Here is an 18,772-nt window from a genome sequence, read left to right on the forward strand (position 1 = left end):
AACAGAAAGTCATATTCGGATTTGAAACCGCATAACGTTTTCCTGAGATGTTGATTTATGACAAACAATTAGAAAATTAGTCAGATTTAAAAATTTACAAAATATTATCATATTTCCATAAGTGCTAAATTTGATCATTCAGTCATTTTTAAAGACCAAGGAGAGGGGGTTACACATTTGGTATCTCTGCAAAGCAGTGAATGTGTTCTTTACAAGACATCCAGACTTAAAAATGACATGCATGTTGTCAGAGAATGAAGATTACCAGTATGAGCATGTATGAGGTCAGAGCGTGCTAATGTAAGACGGTTGCTTTGGGCCAATCATAAAGCTCTGTCGAAGCCATTTACGGTAAGTTCTGCTACTCTTAATTGTTGTTCTATGTAAACATGCGCTAGACGGTAGTCTGGCCATTGTGTCGCGTCTCGCTCTCGAGACCCTGCCTTCTTTTCCATTCATCAGCGCTGAGGCTCTGCAGTTACTATTGCATACTACAGTAATTGCAGTGCTATAGTAACTATTATGCATCTTGTGTTTTTAAACCCTCAATCTGTCAATATGACCCCAATCGACTTTTCGAGAGAGAGAGAGAGAGAGAGAGAGAGAGAGAGAGAGAGAGAGAGAGAGAGAGAGAGGTGAATAAAAATGAATGGATCTCGACGGGGCCTCTGCTGGAAGTATATGGTAATTACACTTTCTTTCTAAAACTATATTTTCTGCAAAAAATTCTCTAACCAAAAGATGGCAGAATTCTGCCTCTAACATCTAGATTAATATCCAGAAACAACTCGTATTACATTTTGATCATCATTAAAGTGTTTTTTCATAAAAATGTAATATTTCATATGCATGCTAATGTTGTAGTTGAGGAATTTTGCAGTAAATAGGTAAAACAATACTTCATAACACAAACCACAGGAAAACACAGCATATGCGTACAGGTGAGAAGTAAATATGGGGTCATATTGACCCCAAAGGACCACGAGTGTAAACAAGAAAAGAAAAGCACATGAGGTTTAAAAACATTTGACAAAAAACGGTAACACTTTACAATAAGGTTCATTAGTTAACATTAGTTAACTACATTAGTTAACATGAACTAATAATTAACTGCACTTATAAAGCATTTATTTATCTTTGTCAATGTTAATTTCGACATTTACTAATGCATTATTAAAATCTTGTAAACATTAGTTAATGCACTGTGAACTAACATGAACTAACCATGAACAGCTGGATTTTTATGAACTAACGTTAACAAAGATAAACTAATGCTGAACAGAGGTGTTGTTCATGGTTAGTTCATGTTAACTAATGCATTAACTAATGTTAACTAATACAACCTTATAGTAAAGTGTTACCCATAAAACAAATGACACTACTTCCAAGTTGATAGCATTGCAGCACATAAAAAAAAAAAAAGATTTTCTATACACACAAAAATCTGCATGCATTGCACATTATATATAGTGCATAATAGTTTCTCACAGGAATACAAGTATGACAAACATCTAATGAAATATAAGAGAACAACAGACAGATGCTAATTTTCTGATCCACTCACTTGTCACACTTCCCTTGCAGCAGGAAGTAGCCACTGAGGCAGCTCTCACACTTATCTCCCACACTGTTGTTCTGACAGCTCACACACACTGCATTGTCCTCAGTAGGGCCCTCTGTCGCCCATTGTTCAATCTAAGAAGAAAGAGTATACAAAGGAGAACTCAGGCCCTGCAACAAAACTTCATGAACTGAATACAGAGAGAACTGATTTGATAAACACGGCTTACGCTGTCACGGTCCAGTGGATAGTCTTTTGGATTTTCCCCTGCCCTCCGATGCTCGTCTTTGGACAGACATACATCACTGTTCCCTCTGCAGAACTCACGACAGGGGCGACACATCCCACCTCCCACTGCTAAGCCCACAAACAAGGGCTTACACTTTTCACAGTGCTGACCCTAATAAGAAAAAATACTTTTATTCAGCAACAGCACATTGAATTGATCGAAAGTAACAGTAAAGACATTTATAATGTTTCAAAAGATTTTTAGTAATCAAAGAATCCTGAAAAAAATGCATCATGGTTTCCACAAAAATATTAAGCAGCACAACTACTTTCAACTGGAGGAGGAGGAGGAAGAGGAAGAAGAAGAAACATTTCTTGAGCAGCAAATCAGCATATTAGAATGATTTCTGAAGGATCATGTGACACTGAAGACTGGAGTAATGATGCTAAAAACTTAAAATAGAAATCAGTCATTTTAAATTGAAATAATATTTCACAATATTACTGTTTTGCTGTATTTTTGATTTACGATAACGAAAGGCAATAATTCTTATATGGATCTATTCATGGCAAAAAATAAATAATAAATAAAGAAACTTTACAAATGAACCTTCTAATTACCTTTGTGTTATTCTTGCACTCTATACAGGTGTCCAGCTGAGAGATGCTTTTACAGTTACTGTGTTTGTTACAGCGGCACTGAGAGGAGCAGTTCTCCCCGACAAAACCAAAGTGACACTGACAGACTCCTGGAGACACACAGGTCCCATTAACACAGCCTTGAGCGCACACTGGCTCACACTGACCCGACACACTGAGAAAAACAGAGAGAGAAAGCAAAACATCCATTAACTACTCAACCAAGGGCAATGATACTGTTCGAGAATGAAAGCTGTTAAATATACCTGCTTAGTACGTAGCCCTGTCTGCAGGTGCAGTGGTAGCCTTCAGGCAGATCATGGCAGTCTTGAGTGATATTACAGTGGTGATGTCCATTGGAACACTCGTTCTCCTCTGGGCAGTGCAGGAAGGACCAGCTACTGTTCCACTGTGGACACAGAGCCTCAATCACACCTGAAGAGTAGGAAGACAATTCAGTTTTAATCACAGAGAAAAATAGATAAATGAGTGAAAAGGGACATTTCAGAAGTTGTCTTAGATGTTGGGTCTAAATAGAGTGCAAAAGTCTTGGAAGTAAGAGTCACATAACTTATAAACCATTAAAGACAGACCTACTATGGGCTACAAGGATGTTAATCAATGGTTTATGCTTTTATTCAACCTATTCCTTAAATAATCATGTTCAACAGCACAATTCCTGGCGGAACAAAAACATTACCTATGATTGTGCAAAGAACATAAATATTATCAAGTATTATTATATAAATTATACAATTATATTAATTAAAAACAATATTACAATTAATACCAAGGCTGCTGAAAAAGAGAAATCACTCTACAGATCTCTCTGGAATACTTGAGTCTTACTGATCAATCTCGATAATGAGTGCTAATGAGTCCAATACTTTTGTATAAAGGACAGCTAAACTGGGTCTCTCCTTTCCCATACCCTGTCAGGGATATTTTTGAAATAATTGCAATAACAATTGATTGTACCCAAATGAAACAGGCCTCAAATGAAAAATGCCTCTAAAACATTTCATTACTTGTATAATAAATTCAGTGTCATCAGTTTTGACATGATTCACAAGCCGAATCTGCAGAAAGACATAAAAACATGTACCATTCAGTCCTCCCTGAAGACAGTGTCCAGCCCCGTTACCACCACGGGCAGCACACCAGCCACACTGCGGCCTGGAAATGCACTGGGAGCACTGAGTGAGCTGGAAGCACTGGGGAGAGCAGGAATCTTCATCCGTCAGCAAACGGCCGCACTGACCCGCCTCACAGCGCAACGGAACAAAGGAGGGACTCATGCACTGGAAAAGAAAGAGGACAGGTGACAGGGTTACTGGTCAATTTCCTTGTAGAAAATCATCAAGTTAGAAATAGCTTCACGAAAACATTACCTGCTGCAGTGCCATGCTCCATACACAGCGCTGCCAGCCGCCATCAGAGCCACGGGAGCGTAAACATTGGTCGCAGGTTTTGATTTCATGGCAGGGTTCAGGACAAGGCATTGGTGGAGAGGACTCCACTTGCATGGGAGACACATTAAGCAAGGCGTAGCTGAAACATGTCCAGTCGTACGTTGGATTTACGCTCAGGATACGTCTGGTCTCACCTGGACGGTTAAACCAAGAGTAAATATTAACTACAAGCAGTTTTGCTGGTATTTGTATAAAGAGACATTTAAATCTGGAGTTCCCAAGAGAAACTTTAAATTGGCTTGCAAATTTGTTTGTTGGGGAAATGCAAAACGTTTCCGATATGATGGGAGGAAAAACTACATTTCAACGTTATTTAACATTATAATAACGTTATATAATAATGTTTATCCCATCTCATATTTTTTCCATCAGCAGTAGGGGCTCTGTAGAATCACTGTTGCTCATTGTGTGGTCACTCTCACCTGTGCGTTTGAACTGCCGTGTCCACATGCATTTCCCAGAAGCAGTGCATTTGGGGCAGTCAGAAGCCTCACAGCTGGTCTCAGTGCAGTTACTGGACAGGAAGATCTCTCTCTGATTTATCCTGCAGTCGTGTTCTGATGTGCAGCTTACTAAGCTGCTGATACATGCTCCCTCGGGACAGTTTGTGCACCACTTACACTGCAGAGCAGACTGAAAGATGGAGAGAATTTCATGCAATTTTTCCAATTCTAAGATTGGCTTTAACTATTAGAAGTTTTAAACTTTTCTTCTTGTAAGTGTGACCATAATGTGCACTACCCTTCAAAAGTGTGAGGTCAGTAAGTAATATACATTTTCTTTAGGCTTTGTAAACAAACATCCTATCATGCACAAATATAATTTTTTACACACCGGTTCAAAATTTTGTTTTGTTTTTACATTTTTTAAAGAAATGATTAGCGACAGGAAAGATGATTTTTGAAGGCTCATGTGACACTGAAGACTGGAGTAAGGATGCTGAAAATTCAGCTTTGCCATCACAGGAATAAATGTTTCTAATGTATTTTTGATCAAATAAATGCAGCTTTGGCGAGCCCAAGAGACTTCATATAAATGTTCAACTAAATTACTGATCTGCCCGCATTGTCACTATATGGTAATTGAAATGAGCTGGATAACATCCCCGTTTTCTCCTGAGTGGCTGTACAGCCGAATCAAATTATGTTGCATTATTTTCCTGTCTAACACTGTGAAGCTGCTTTGAAACAATCGGCATTGTAAAAAGCGCTTTATAAATAAAGGTGACGTGACTTGACTTGTTTCAAAACATTATAAAAACGAACCGACCCCAAACTTTTAAACAGCAGTTTACACTATATGATTTGTTTTTACTAGAATTAAAAGGCCTTGCCAAACCTGTTAATTAGATGCTGTTTAGCTATGTAGTGCATTTACTAGATAGCTCAGTCTTGAAATACTACACATACTTTTGGTTTGTGATGTGATGATCTTACCTGCATTGGGTTGGAAAACGTTTTAGGGTGGCGGGCCAGACACTCACTGCAGGTCTTAAGTCTGCGACACTGATCAGGAGAACGAGGAGTAGGAAAACAGGTAGACTGACCAACAGTACAACCCAATCTGATAAAAAGAGAAAGAGACATCATCATTTAGAAAAATGTTTGGGTGCCGATAGTGGCCTACTGTCAATTAAGATGCTACTAGTTCCTGTAATACCTTTCTGCAGTATCCGATGAAGCACAGGTGCCTCTGCACCACACACAGCTACCAGTGCTGCTGTTACAGGCCTCAGGAGTGGGCAACAGGATGCAGGGGTCAGTGGGCAGGGAAAGAGTCAAAAGCCGCCCCAGAGTCACTCCGTTAAAACCTCCAGACAGGAACAGGCGAGAACCCCACCCAGTCATTGCCAAGGAAACCGAACGGTTTACAGGTTCTCCCACCGAGGACACTAGAGAAATGAGACAAGAAAAGGCCTTAAAAAACAAAGTGCAAACTTCCCAGTTCCCACATCATTTGAACTAGTGCTAACAAGTGTATAATTATTACACTGGAACCAGATACATGTAACTGTTACCTGGCTGTATCCATGTGTTACAGTTGATCTGATAGAGAGAAACTGTGTTACTGTAATCCTCCTCCCCTGTCCTGCCTCCTACAATTACCATAGTGTCCTTTACTAAGGCCGCAGCATGGAAGAAACGAGAGAGAGGCTGGAGAGAAAAAGAAGATTAGTGTAATCTACCAATCAAACTGCTTTTACATACAGCATCCAGGCCTCCATTTGGCTTTATTTTACAGTTACCTTGTTTCCCTGAGAGGGGACCAGTAAAGACCAAGTAAGATTGGGGTAATAAAGACTGTAGAGTTCTCCAGAAGGTTCTACAGCTTCAACGTGGAAACGGTAACCACCAAACACGTACACAGCATCAGTCTGTTCATGATACACAGCTGAGTGGCCATAAAGACCTGAAAATGTGAAGGACAGAAAAAGAATTGAATCAGGAGTATCCAGTGTTTTCACTTCATTTTAATATTGGTGTAATGGCAATTACTTTTTGGCCGTTGTAGGTGGAAAAAGAAGATACTATTATTATTACTATACAATTATTATTATCACTATTATTATTATTTTCAGGTGAAAGGAAAATCTCTTAAGTGGGGCCATAAGAGACATCTGAAATATTTGTAGATTTTTAAATCTTATTAGCTACACTACCGTTCAAAAGTTTGAGGTCAGTAAGATTTTTTTCTCACCAAGACTGCATTTATTTGATAAAAAAAAAAAGTACAGCAAATTCAGTAATACTGTGAAATATCACAACTTAGACATAAATTACATTTTAAAATATAATTAAAATATAAAACACTTTTTTTGAGATGGCAAAGCTGAATTTTCAGCATCATTACCATTCCTCTTTATGTGTTTGGGTTTTAAGCTTACATTTTCAGTGAACAAAACAGGCAACTATATCTTTAAGTGCAATTATTTATGACAAACAGTCAAAGATTCTCAATTATGCCTGTCCTACGTTCAGAAAAAAAGCAGTGTTCTATCTCTACCTGTAGGGGGTGTGCCAGTGTGTGCAGCTATAGTCCAGTTCCCAGACTGAGGGCTGAACTCCAGCAAATGATGGTTAAAGCCATTCTCTGGTGAGTAACCTCCAATCAGCAGCACAGATGAGCCTCTTCGCACAGTTAGAGTGTGTCCAGCCACAGGGGGCAGCACTGAGCTCTAAACACAGAAGTCAGAGTTAGTTAACACTCTTAACACATCTGAAGAGAAGCCTAGGAGCACTGTGAGGATTTTCAACATGTAATACCTTATACTGCTTCCACATCAGACTGCTGAGGTTCAGACACCACGTGTCATTGGCAACACCCTTCTTTGTGACACCACCAACCACAAACATCAAACTGTGAGTGGCTGTCTGGGAGCCAGAAAATGGCTCATGATTATACACCAGAGCAGAGGCGTGATGGTATCGGGGCAGGGGCACTGAACTTTCCTCCAATGAACTGGTCAACATCTGAGTCCAGCGACGATCGGCCACAGAATACCTGGACCAATATATATAAAAATGTATTATCACTTTTAAAAAAAAAAATTAAATTATCATCATTTACATCATAAAAATTCAAAAAAATATACCTATAAACATTTCCCAGAATGCCCTCTGAGAGTGAGAGGCCTCCATACATCCAAAGAGTGCCCTGTGGCCCGGACACCAAGGAGTGGCCCATCCTCTGGAGGAACCGGTGTGCTTTGTTCTGTGGGAGGAAAATAAACCAACCAAACTTCAGAGCGTTTGCAAGAGAAGAATCTCTTTTCTATAGACTTGAAGGAAAGAGTTAATCTAACCGCAGAGAGCTGAGTATCAAGCAACGTTTCCCAAACCAGACTGTCCGAGTCTGAGATAGAAGAACAGTCTGATCCAGCCCAGCCTTCTGTACACACACACAGGCCAAGGGTCTGTAAAAGTATATGCAAACGTGAGTTGAGAACTATGGGACATGTCTTAAATGCACTTTAGTACACATCTTATGTTCTTGAGCAATACAATCGGCTACAGTAGGAGTGTTACCATGTTGCAGGTGCCTCGGCTTTCCTCTGCCCCACAATTCCCTGGGCAGAGAGGACGATCACATTGCGGACCCCCAAAACCATGGGGACATTCACAGAGGCCGTTTATGCACTGAGCTCCTGCCTGGCACTCAGGCGAGACAGCTGTACCCTCTCCAGAACTTCCACTTCCACATCGCTTCACCCAGAACGAGGCATTAAAACCCTGCGCACGTCCTGAGGTAACGTTTGCCTCAAAATACACAGATACCACCCCTAGAGAAGAAAAAGTAATTTATAATGAAAATATATACAACTACACATTTGTTCAAAAGTAAGGGTCAGTAGAGGTTTTTTTGGGGGGGGCAGTAAGATTTTTTTTATTTAAAGAAATATATAATTTTATTAAGGATGCCTAACAAATTATCAGAAGTGACAGTTAAGTCATTTATAATGTTACAAAAGATTTAGGTTACAAATAAATGCTGTTTTAAACTTTCTATCCATCAAAGAATCCTAAAAATAATGCATCACAAAAATAAAAAGCACAACTGTTTTCAAAATTGAAAATAAGAAACCAAAAATTGGAGCACCAAATTAGCATTAGAATGATTTACAAAGGATCATGCGACACTGAAGACTGGAGTAATGGCTGCTGAAATTTCAGCTGTCATCACAGGACATTTTTTTACCACCCCAAAACTTTTAGTTGTGTATATCACTATGAAAGTAATTTCTTACTTTGCTTTATTGTGTGATGAGAGAAACAATTATTTGGGCCTTATTTTTGTCATTCACCTGACGTAGCCTCAACGGTAATTGGCTCCATTCTTGTTGTGCCGCAGAATGCTCCAATGAGGTTGTGGTCGGAGTGCACAACACCATTGCTGAGGAATCGTGGCAACCCATCAAATACATAAACATAGGAGTTCTGTCGGATAAAGAAATGTAAACAATTCTGGCCACAATATTTACTAGTAACTATATTTCACATGCCACAGATGCTGTTTTGACAGTAATGAATGCAGACTATTTATGCCAAAAAATCTACTCACTGTGCACTGTGTGTGTGAATCTGGGTGCCAGGTCAGGGCCACGGGTGGGCATGACTGCCCTGGCAGGCATTGTGCCAAATCCTGGGACACAGAGAGGACCCAAAGGCAATGAGAGAGCCCACCATGGCCACCAACTGCTCCATGCCACCCCAGAGAGGAGGAGAGGGACAGGGGTACAGAAGAGGAGGAGGAAAGCAAAACAGAGCGGCCCTGACACTGCCTGAAACAGGTACCATTGTTCCTGTGAGGAAAATGTAAATTTCAGTTACATATTGTATAAAACTGAGTACTGTATTTGAGTACTGTAATTAGACCATATGGTACATGGTACAACACACATCATATGGTACCATATTAATGTATTATTAACATACTTTGTTATGTTTAGATTGCAAATACTTCATCCATAGCTGAATGTTAGCTTCTTAACTTAACGCACATACATAGAGCACATCAAATTTGGTCGACGGCAGCTCAACCGTACTTGTTTGATGGGCGAGAACAAACCTGATTGGCTCTCACACATCGAGCAAGCACATTTGAACTTCCGTTTGCTCTATGTATATACAATGATCAAATAAGCCCTAATTAAATCAGTTCATCGTAGAAAGTGTTTGTGCGTCTTATGAAGACTTGGATTAAACTGCTTGATTCATTTTGGGTTACTTTCACACTCCCCTTAGGTACTTTTTGAAGTGTCAAAGTTTAGGTGGAAAAGCCTTTCAATGGAGAGACAGAAATCTCTCAGGTTTCATTAAAACCTTTGCCTTTGGAACAACACGAAGGTAATTGATGACAAAAGTTAAATGTTTTGGTTGGATCAGGTTATGACTATAACTTTGAGATTAAAAATAACTGCAGACCTCCTGCTGAAAATCCCTGATTTATGTCACATTTTCCATCTTCCTCTCCAAATAATCAGAGCTCGTTCTAAGTGTGAGACTCACCTGGGGTCTCCATAGTATCCAGGCAGGCAAGACTCACAGTGCGGGCCTTGGGTGTGGTGGGTACAGTAGCACTGGCCGGTCTGGTTATGACAGAATCCTTGTAGAGCATCACCGTGGCCGTTACACTGACAGGGAATGCACCCTTCACCCCCTGCCAAAGCAGAACCAAAACTACCAGGCTTGCAGTGCTCACAGTGCGGCCCTGTTGTCCAATCTGAGGAGGAAAAGAAAAGTATAGTAGATAGGGGCTTAGTACTTGCTAAAGGATTGAGAAATGGATAAACTCAGAAGGATTCTTTACCTTGGCATTGGTCACAGATCCCTGGAGCCGTAATACATGTGCTGTGGAAGTTACATCCACAATCCACGTCACACTCCACTCCGCTCAGCACCAGAGTGGCGGGGTCCGAGGTCCAACCCAAAGAGCACTCGCACTCAAACCGAGGACTCCCACTGCACCTGCCCTGACGGCACTCGTTATAACATCTGAAAGAGAGCATGAAAATCATTACAAATTACAAGGAAGAACTATGAGCTGTAATAACTAATGGCTGTAAAAAACACATCCACCCCTGCAAACAGTGTATCAAAAAGTCTCACGTCTGGTTGCAGTGGTGCACTCCATCTCCTGTGAAGCCTCTCTCACAGTGACACTCATAGGAGGTTGGAGTGTTGACGCAGGTAGCAGAGGGATGGCAGGTGTGCAAGCCCAAGCGACACTCTTCCACATCTGGACAGGATGGATAGGACCAAACAGCATCTCCATCTCCTTCCATACCTTCTAGCAGCTCTAGCTCCAATTCCATCTCCATCTCAAGCTCCATCAGCCGAGGGGGTGATAAAGTTTGAGGCTCAGGGCTGATGGAAGAGGGAAAGGGTGTAAATCAAATAATTATCATAAGGCATTTGCTCAGCCACTAACGTATAAAGTGTTTCAATCTCACCTGCTGGCTTTCACCTCAGCTACAGCCATACTGCAGTTAACAGCAGAGGGATCATCTATCCCACCCCAGTCCCCTCTCAAACACCTGAGGAAAAACCAGAGGGGGCAGGAAGTAATGTAAAGAGGATAACAGAGAGATTGGAAGTTTTCTACCAAGTTAATTCACAGACATATGCTTCTATCTTACCTGCCGATGGTGGGGTTGTTGTAGTCTCCACACCAGCCGCACTGAAAGGTCTGCAGACACTCTGAACAGGTGGCGAGAGCAGAGCACTGCTTACACTGAGGGACAGAGTGAACACTGGAGAGAGAAGATCAGAGAGGAAGAACTTCAGGAAAAGCAATGACAGGCTGTGTAGTACAGTACAACAAGCACAAGTGAAAAGGAAGAAATCATGAGAGAGAACTATTGTAACTACTCTACTGTAATTAATACTATTCTCATTATTATTATTATTATTATTAATAACAAAAATATAATTATTATTAAATAGATTTCAGTGTTTCCCACAGATTAGAAACCAATTTGCGGTGGCATCGGATGGTAGTTAGTGATTGGCACAAATATCGATTTTTTTTTAAAAACTTTTTAAAATTTCACATTTAAAGAAATCTAGTGTTTGATCATGTCTAAATATTTATTCAAATGCAAAACCTAAAAAATAAGCAAGCAGTTATGATCTGCAATAATTTGAGCAACTAGACTAGATACATGTATATTTATTAAAGAGCCATAAAGGCACCTATAGTGGGTAAACCATGGCTTTACAAATGAAAATTATTATTTTTCCAGCCACAAAATGACTCTTATTTGCCTCTTTGAATTGGAATTCTCTATTTTAACCTTGATTACTACACTAATTGTAATATAAATAATAAAAAATATTTTAAGTGGTCATTAATGGACCATAATTATTGCACAAATAGTAGGCCTATTTAGTACGAAAATATATCCTCAAAGTATTCAATAAATATTATTAAACTAAAATATAGAACATTTATTTAATTGAAAAATGGTTAAGGTGTATGATCACATTTGACCACCAATGAGTATGAGTGACCAATTAGTAAGGAATACCTGAGGGCTAAATACAAGAAAAACATTAACATTAATTTTAACAATGTTGCATCTCCATCACGCTCCATAATAAAATGATCCTGTAAATATAGTTGACGTAATAAAAAATTGCTGCAAATACTTGCATAGTAAAACTGTTGTGTATCAGCTTAAGCCATTCAAATGCATTGATACAGCGCCGGTTTGTTTAGAAGCTCCGTGAACCACGTGACCGCGCACGCCGTCAGGAGATGAGATTATGTCGCAACTCTATTTTTCAACGCCTCTGGTTATGCCAAAAGCAGGTTTGGCAGTTTGCCGTGAGATTTAAAAAAGTTCATGAATAACGACGCGCAATATGTGGCAGCCGGTGTTGATTCTGTGGTGCACCGCCAAGAATTAGTCTATGTGTGGGAAACACTGCGATTTTATTTTATAGTATAATTACAATTCATATTCAATAATAATTAAAATTCAACAATAATCTTAATAAAATTATAATACAATTCCAAAATAAGAGATTTTTACATTTCAAAATGTTAAGAATAATAACACGATTAGTAATAATATATATTATTATTATTACATTAATAGTTATTGATATAAATAATTTCGTTTTATTTATTTATAATATATTCACTGACTGGATTCCATAAAAACAACATTGTGAACGTAATACAATAACACTTTAAAGTCCATATTTATTGCTTGTTAATTTGTAGATTTTGCATGTCCTACTTTATTGTAATTGATGATTTAAAGTCCCAGTAGAAGCTGCACAATCCTACCTGTCATACCAGTCCCTGCACTCTCCATAGGGGAACTTTGTGAGGTACGCAGCAAAGTAGAAACAGGACTGAGCAGATTCACACCATGCACACTGACTGGAGTTAGACAAACATTCTCCACATGTCAACCTCCTGTTAGAGAGAGAGAGAGAGAGAGAGAGAGAGAGAGAGAGAGAGAGAGAGAGAGAGAGAGAGAGAGAGATGGCATATGAAAAGAGAATCTAAGTCTATCTTTTTGAGGTCCTTCAGTCTTATCAGATATTAAATACACCAAACAAATAATTCTTAGATAAGTTTATCACTTCAAACTCACTGGTTGCAAACTTTTGGACACCCTCCTGGTTCCCGGATAGACCCCTCTAATCTCCCACGGCGACTGCACAGATAATCTCCCTTCTTGCTGGAGTTGATCTGCCACTCACAGTAGGGGTCCTACAAACATTCAGACATGAGAGAAACTCTGCTGCAGTCTTACAGAAAACTAAAGTTGGTAAACAGACTGCATGCTGCTCTGGATCAAAACACTCGAGGCAGTCTCTCAGACACGTTGATTTAGATGCAGTACCTGAGTGCAGGCGGCACAGTCTCTATACTCCTCGCACAGTGTGCAATGCTGAGGGTTGAGCAGTAGGTGGCGCTCCTCTCCCTGGGGGTCAATGCACGGCTGCTTGCTGTCTTCAGAGCGTAGAAAACAGAGGTTCATGGTGGGACACCATCCACAAGACTGATCAGACAGACATGCCGAGCATGAGCGGTACTCTGAACAAGAATTGGAGCGGAAGGGTTCGAGGAACAGGAAAGAGATCTCCTGGAAAATGTTGGAAATAAAGGAAAGAATGTAAAAGAGCAATGAACCACATTACAAGATAATGATTATGATGTATATAGGACATGATTAGATATTAAAGCATATTTTAAAAGTTTACCATTAAAATAAAAATAATTTGTCACAGATTTTTAAGTGTGAAATTCAAGTACTTTTTAAGCACTTTCAAGCAGTGGCAGCAGTGCTTTTCAAGGGTGGTACAGATAAAGTAGAATAAACTGCTATTTAAATGGGAGACTTTCGCAAATATAGCATTTGCATTACAGAGATCTACAGTTTGATTATATACAATAATCAATTGTAAAACATTTTTACACAGTGCAAAACCAATATGAAACAAATTCTGAATCTGAACGAGTCAAGCGCAAATTCATTAAAACAAAAGAACGTAGGAAAATAAAGTTAACATTCAAATTTCTAGAGATGTGAATCTTAACTTGCCTCAAGATTCGATGACATCACAATATGTTTTCGTTATTTAATCTTTGTTATTAAAAAATAGATAAAGGATGCAAATAACAAACAGTAGAACAAATACAATATAATAAACAAACTAAATTAACGTTTAATGACTCGACCTTTAAAGGTTATTTTGTGTGTGTGTGTGGGTTCTTTCTTTTTTATCAAGAGGAAATATCAAGCAATTTCAAGGAGGATATTAAAAATTCAAGCACATTCCAAACCTTAAAAACATAACAGTTATTATCATTTCAATTATACACATACTTTGGCTTGTATGTAGGTGTGTGTGTGTGTGGTGTGTGTGTATATATGTGTATATATATATATATATATATATATATATATATATATATATATATATATATATATATATATATATATATATATATATATATATATATATATATATATATATATATATATATATATATATATATATATATATATATATATATATAGGATTACTGTGGTTTGGAATTGGTCAAATGTGCCTGGAAAAAAAATATGATCAGAAAATCAACGTGCCTAATAATTCTGCACTCCCTATATATATATATATACAGGGAGTGCAGAATTATTAGGCACGTTGATTTTCTGATCATATTTTTTTTCCAGGCACATTTGACCAATTCCAAACCACAGTAATCCTAATAACTACTATTGATTTAGTATTTAATAATGTATAAGTGATATATAATTGTTCATGAAGGCTGGAAATGAAAATCCCCTTATATTCAGGTGTGCAGAATTATTAGGCATGTTTTCTTTTACAGATAAATTGAGCCAAAAAAGAGATTTAACTCAGACTGAAAAGTCAAAAAGTATTAAATGCCCATGAGAAGGATGCAATACTAATGCAATACTAGACATTGCAGTTAAGGCATGACCATTGGACAGTGAAATGCTCGTTGGGTCAGCAGGATCTGACAAAAACAGGTGGTGAAGAAAAGACACCTGTTAACTGCAAAAGAATTAAGAATTAAGGTGAAGAATTAAGGGTGAAACCATCAGGAACCCTTTAGTCTCCAGCACCACCATTTTCCAGAGCTGCAACCTACCTGGAGTCTCCAGAAGTGCAAGGTGTCAGGATCTCAGAGACTTCAGTTAGGTAAAGAATCCTAAAAAATGACCCCCACTAGATAAGAATCACAAGCTGAAGTGTTGTAAAATACATGAAGAAGGTTTTTTTATAGGCTTTATGGACAGATAGGTTGAGAATGACTCTTGAAGGACCAGCACCACATCCTCTAGTACCACTGTTTGAAGAATTCATCTTCCAGAATCTGGCAGTACGTTTTGGGAGTTGATTTTAGTCCATCCTGAAGTCCGTTTTGCAGAGATGGACTAAAAATGAACTCCCAAAACGTACTGCCAGATTCTGGAAGATGAATTCTTCAAACAGTGGTACTAGAGGATGTGGTGCTGGTCCTTCAAGAGTCATTCTCAACCTATCTGTCCATAAAGCCTATAAAAAAACCTTCTTCATGTATTTTACAACACTTCAGCTTGTGATTCTTATCTAGTGGGGGTCATTTTTTAGGATTCTTTACCTAACTGAAGTCTCTGAGATCCTGACACCTTGCACTTCTGGAGACTCCAGGTAGGTTGCAGCTTTGGAAAATGGTGGCGCAGGAGACTAAAGGGTTCCTGATGGTTTCACACTTAATTCTTCACCTTAATTCTAAATTCTTTTGCAGTTAACAGGTGTCTTTTCTTCACCACCTGTTTTTGTCAGATCCTGCTGACCCAACGAGCATTTCACTGTCCAATGGTCATGCCTTAACTGCAATGTCTAGTATTGCATTAGTATTGCATCCTTCATGGGCATTTAATACTTTTTGACTTTTCAGTCTGAGTTAAATCTCTTTTTTGGCTCAATTTATCTGTAAAAGAAAACATGCCTAATAATTCTGCACACCTGAATATAAGGTGATTTTCATTTCCAGCCTTCATGAACAATTATATATCACTTATACATTATTAAATACTAAATCAATAGTAGTTATTAGGATTACTGTGGTTTGGAATTGGTCAAATGTGCCTGGAAAAAAAATATGATCAGAAAATCAACGTGCCTAATAATTCTGCACTCCCTGTGTATATATATATATATATATATATATATATATGTATATATATATATATATATATGCATGTATGTAATAATTTTTTTGGGGGGGGTTGTTCTGTGGGGAATGGGTTGAGCTATATATGGTGGGTGAGGTGGTATAAAGTGTAAAAATGCAATTTGCAACACAAAAAATTATATGACAGAAAAAACATAACAGTTAAAATCAAGCATTTTCCAAACTTTCCAAACTCTGTACAAACCCTGGTCAGGTCAGGTCCTAATCATTTTGATCAAAAAAACAAAAAAAAAACATTTATATAATTTTCCAAAATATTTATAAAATCAAAGGGTTATATAAACTTTGAATTGAAATCTGTAATCCTACATGCAACATATTTTTATATGAACAATATATGAACATTTATATATAAAATATAACATTTATATGAATAAAAAATTAAATGGGATTGAATAAAAATAAAGATTGCTACTGTTCTGCTCTTTTCAAACTGTGAAGTGTGTTTCTGAAAACACTTCATTTATCAAGAATAATGAAATGTAACTGGTATTGCATTAGTTACAGCGCTAAAAAAAAGAAAAGTAAAATCTAGCATATTTTGCATGTCTGATGAAGAAATGCACATTTCGAATATGTATATTTTGAGCTGCTCTGTTATATACACTTACACTGCCTCCAGGTAAAGCTGTGCGGTTCCAGGTAAGAGCCATCTCACTAGTCTGTCCTGATGCAGAGTTATTCAGGTAGCCCTCCGCCTGGATCAGGTACCAGTTTCCTCGTGTAAGATTCTGGAACAGACGGGAACCATCCGGCCGGGATAGCATACGGATCTCCTTCTCCTCCTGAGCGGACCACCGTCCCAGCACGTCCGTCTGCACGAAAGAAAAGCCATTGAAAAGCCTCGAGAGACTTTATGCCATGACACGACTTTCTTGTCTAAAAGAGGAAATATGATTTCGTGATATTCCATACCAGTTGAAGAGAGTTGGGTCCAGCAGCCATTTGAGCAGTGAAGTGGAGCTTCTGAATTCGAGCCCATATGGCAACAGTTTCCTGAGGTGATGCTGCAGGAGGAGGGGCGCCCCATAAGGGATGAATAAATCCCCGAAACTGCAGGGTTACATCCATCTCTGTAGAGGGATTGAGGATGATGGAGGTACTGCGCAGAATAGATACCTACAAAGAAGCACACATGAGTGTGAGAGAGAAGAAGAGCAGAGGTGGAGGGTGCTCAGAGGAAGAGTAACTTGGAAGTATAAAATACAGAGAAAGTGAATTATTACGATTATTAAAAGTGAGAGCACAAGAAGAGGAAAAAAAAAAAATCAGGAGGTGAAAACCTTATATGGGTGCATACAAAAGAGAAAGTGTCTAGAGTTAAGGTCATGAGAGCTCAAGATTGAACCTGTCATACCTTGTCAGGCTGTGATTGATTGCGTGGATGCTGGAAGGTGAGCAGGTGCAGTCCCGGGACATAGTTCTCGGTGCGACAGAAGGGGAGGGAGGTGAGGAAACGCGTGCGCTCCCCCCACCAGCCGTACGCCCCAGAGATCTGGTCCACGCGGCATGCACTGCGCTCTGCCAGGGGTCAAAGTGTACAATATTTACACATGATATGCCAAAGGATTACATACACACTCAGGTCACTTGTCATTAAAGTATATTGTGTAAATGAGCTTGTGTATGTTAACACAGCATGACTAAAACTGATCTACAAACACATGGCACTCAGTAACACATTATTTCACAGACTGTAAAAGTGTCCAGAAATAAAGGTTTACTGAGCAGTGTGTGGTCGCATATCTACATTGTTTTAAGTCATGTTATGGTCTGCTCCCTTCTCTTTCCTTTACCTGAAATTGGCAAGCAGGACTCATTCTGCACACACCAGCCAAATTCCCCAGAGACTCGTGGCAGAGAGTTTGGCACCCCACTGAACACCAGACATGACTGGCAGTCCGACAAGAAACGAGCCAGGCCCAGACATCCGGTGCTGCCACACTGTGTAAAACAAAGTGAAAATGATTGTTAGCATTAGAAAGGCATGTGTGATCAAAAGTGAGCTAAACGCAAATGAAAGAGACTGGGTAAGTATTACCGGGTTGGTGGGCTGGTACTCCCGACAACGACCCTCACACCAGCTGCACTCTGGATTCTTTAGGCACAAGCTTTCATCTGGAGCTTCGGCACATACGGTGTCCTTTTAGACAAAAACACAAACACACATGTACTCACATTCACACATTTATTCAAAAATGACACATTAAATTGATCAAAAGTGACAGTAAAGATATGTATAACGATTTTTTTGGTTTAAATGAAATGCTATTGTTTTGAGCCTTCTATTGATTAAAGAATCCTAAAAACATTTTCCACAAAAATATTTAGCAGCACAAATGGTGTTCAACATTGAATAATAGTAAGAAATGTTACTTGAGCACCAAATCAGCATTAGAATGATTTCTGAATGGTCACGTGAGACTGAAGACTGTAATGACCGCTGCTGAAAATTCAGCTTTGCCAATACAGGAATAAATTACATTTAAAAAAGTAGTTCTTTTAAATTGTAATAATATTTTACAATATTACCATTTTACTGTATTTTTTGTATACATCTTGGTGAGCATAGAGAGCATGGAGACTTCTTTTAAAAAACATTTAAATAATCTTACCGATAATCTTAACTTTTGAACGGTAATGT

General features: G+C 38.7%; 1 protein-coding gene across 1 annotated transcript in view; it reads right to left on the reverse strand.

Annotated features, from left to right (window-relative positions):
• megf8 (multiple EGF-like-domains 8) overlaps positions 1-18,772 on the reverse strand; it is a 30,597-nt gene that overhangs the window by 4,516 nt on the left and 7,309 nt on the right. The window contains exons 12-42 of the mRNA XM_079836540.1: positions 18,170-18,271; positions 17,925-18,072; positions 17,486-17,649; positions 17,044-17,247; positions 16,740-16,943; positions 13,259-13,501; positions 13,007-13,125; positions 12,694-12,825; positions 11,036-11,149; positions 10,850-10,933; positions 10,506-10,763; positions 10,207-10,391; positions 9,906-10,119; positions 8,959-9,199; positions 8,702-8,834; positions 7,926-8,179; positions 7,703-7,813; positions 7,493-7,611; positions 7,164-7,401; positions 6,904-7,075; positions 6,146-6,309; positions 5,918-6,053; positions 5,560-5,791; positions 5,337-5,463; positions 4,323-4,533; positions 3,820-4,034; positions 3,534-3,729; positions 2,695-2,863; positions 2,411-2,603; positions 1,791-1,961; positions 1,565-1,695 (exon numbers count right to left, since the gene is read on the reverse strand). Coding sequence (XP_079692666.1) covers positions 1,565-1,695; positions 1,791-1,961; positions 2,411-2,603; positions 2,695-2,863; positions 3,534-3,729; positions 3,820-4,034; positions 4,323-4,533; positions 5,337-5,463; positions 5,560-5,791; positions 5,918-6,053; positions 6,146-6,309; positions 6,904-7,075; positions 7,164-7,401; positions 7,493-7,611; positions 7,703-7,813; positions 7,926-8,179; positions 8,702-8,834; positions 8,959-9,199; positions 9,906-10,119; positions 10,207-10,391; positions 10,506-10,763; positions 10,850-10,933; positions 11,036-11,149; positions 12,694-12,825; positions 13,007-13,125; positions 13,259-13,501; positions 16,740-16,943; positions 17,044-17,247; positions 17,486-17,649; positions 17,925-18,072; positions 18,170-18,271 — 5,384 coding nt within the window. The remainder of the gene's footprint in view (positions 1-1,564; positions 1,696-1,790; positions 1,962-2,410; positions 2,604-2,694; positions 2,864-3,533; positions 3,730-3,819; positions 4,035-4,322; positions 4,534-5,336; positions 5,464-5,559; positions 5,792-5,917; positions 6,054-6,145; positions 6,310-6,903; positions 7,076-7,163; positions 7,402-7,492; positions 7,612-7,702; positions 7,814-7,925; positions 8,180-8,701; positions 8,835-8,958; positions 9,200-9,905; positions 10,120-10,206; positions 10,392-10,505; positions 10,764-10,849; positions 10,934-11,035; positions 11,150-12,693; positions 12,826-13,006; positions 13,126-13,258; positions 13,502-16,739; positions 16,944-17,043; positions 17,248-17,485; positions 17,650-17,924; positions 18,073-18,169; positions 18,272-18,772) is intronic.

The sequence above is a fragment of the Gobio gobio genome (genome assembly GCF_949357685.1).
Source record: "Gobio gobio genome assembly, chromosome: 15".
NCBI classification, from domain to species: Eukaryota; Metazoa; Chordata; class Actinopteri; order Cypriniformes; family Gobionidae; genus Gobio; species Gobio gobio.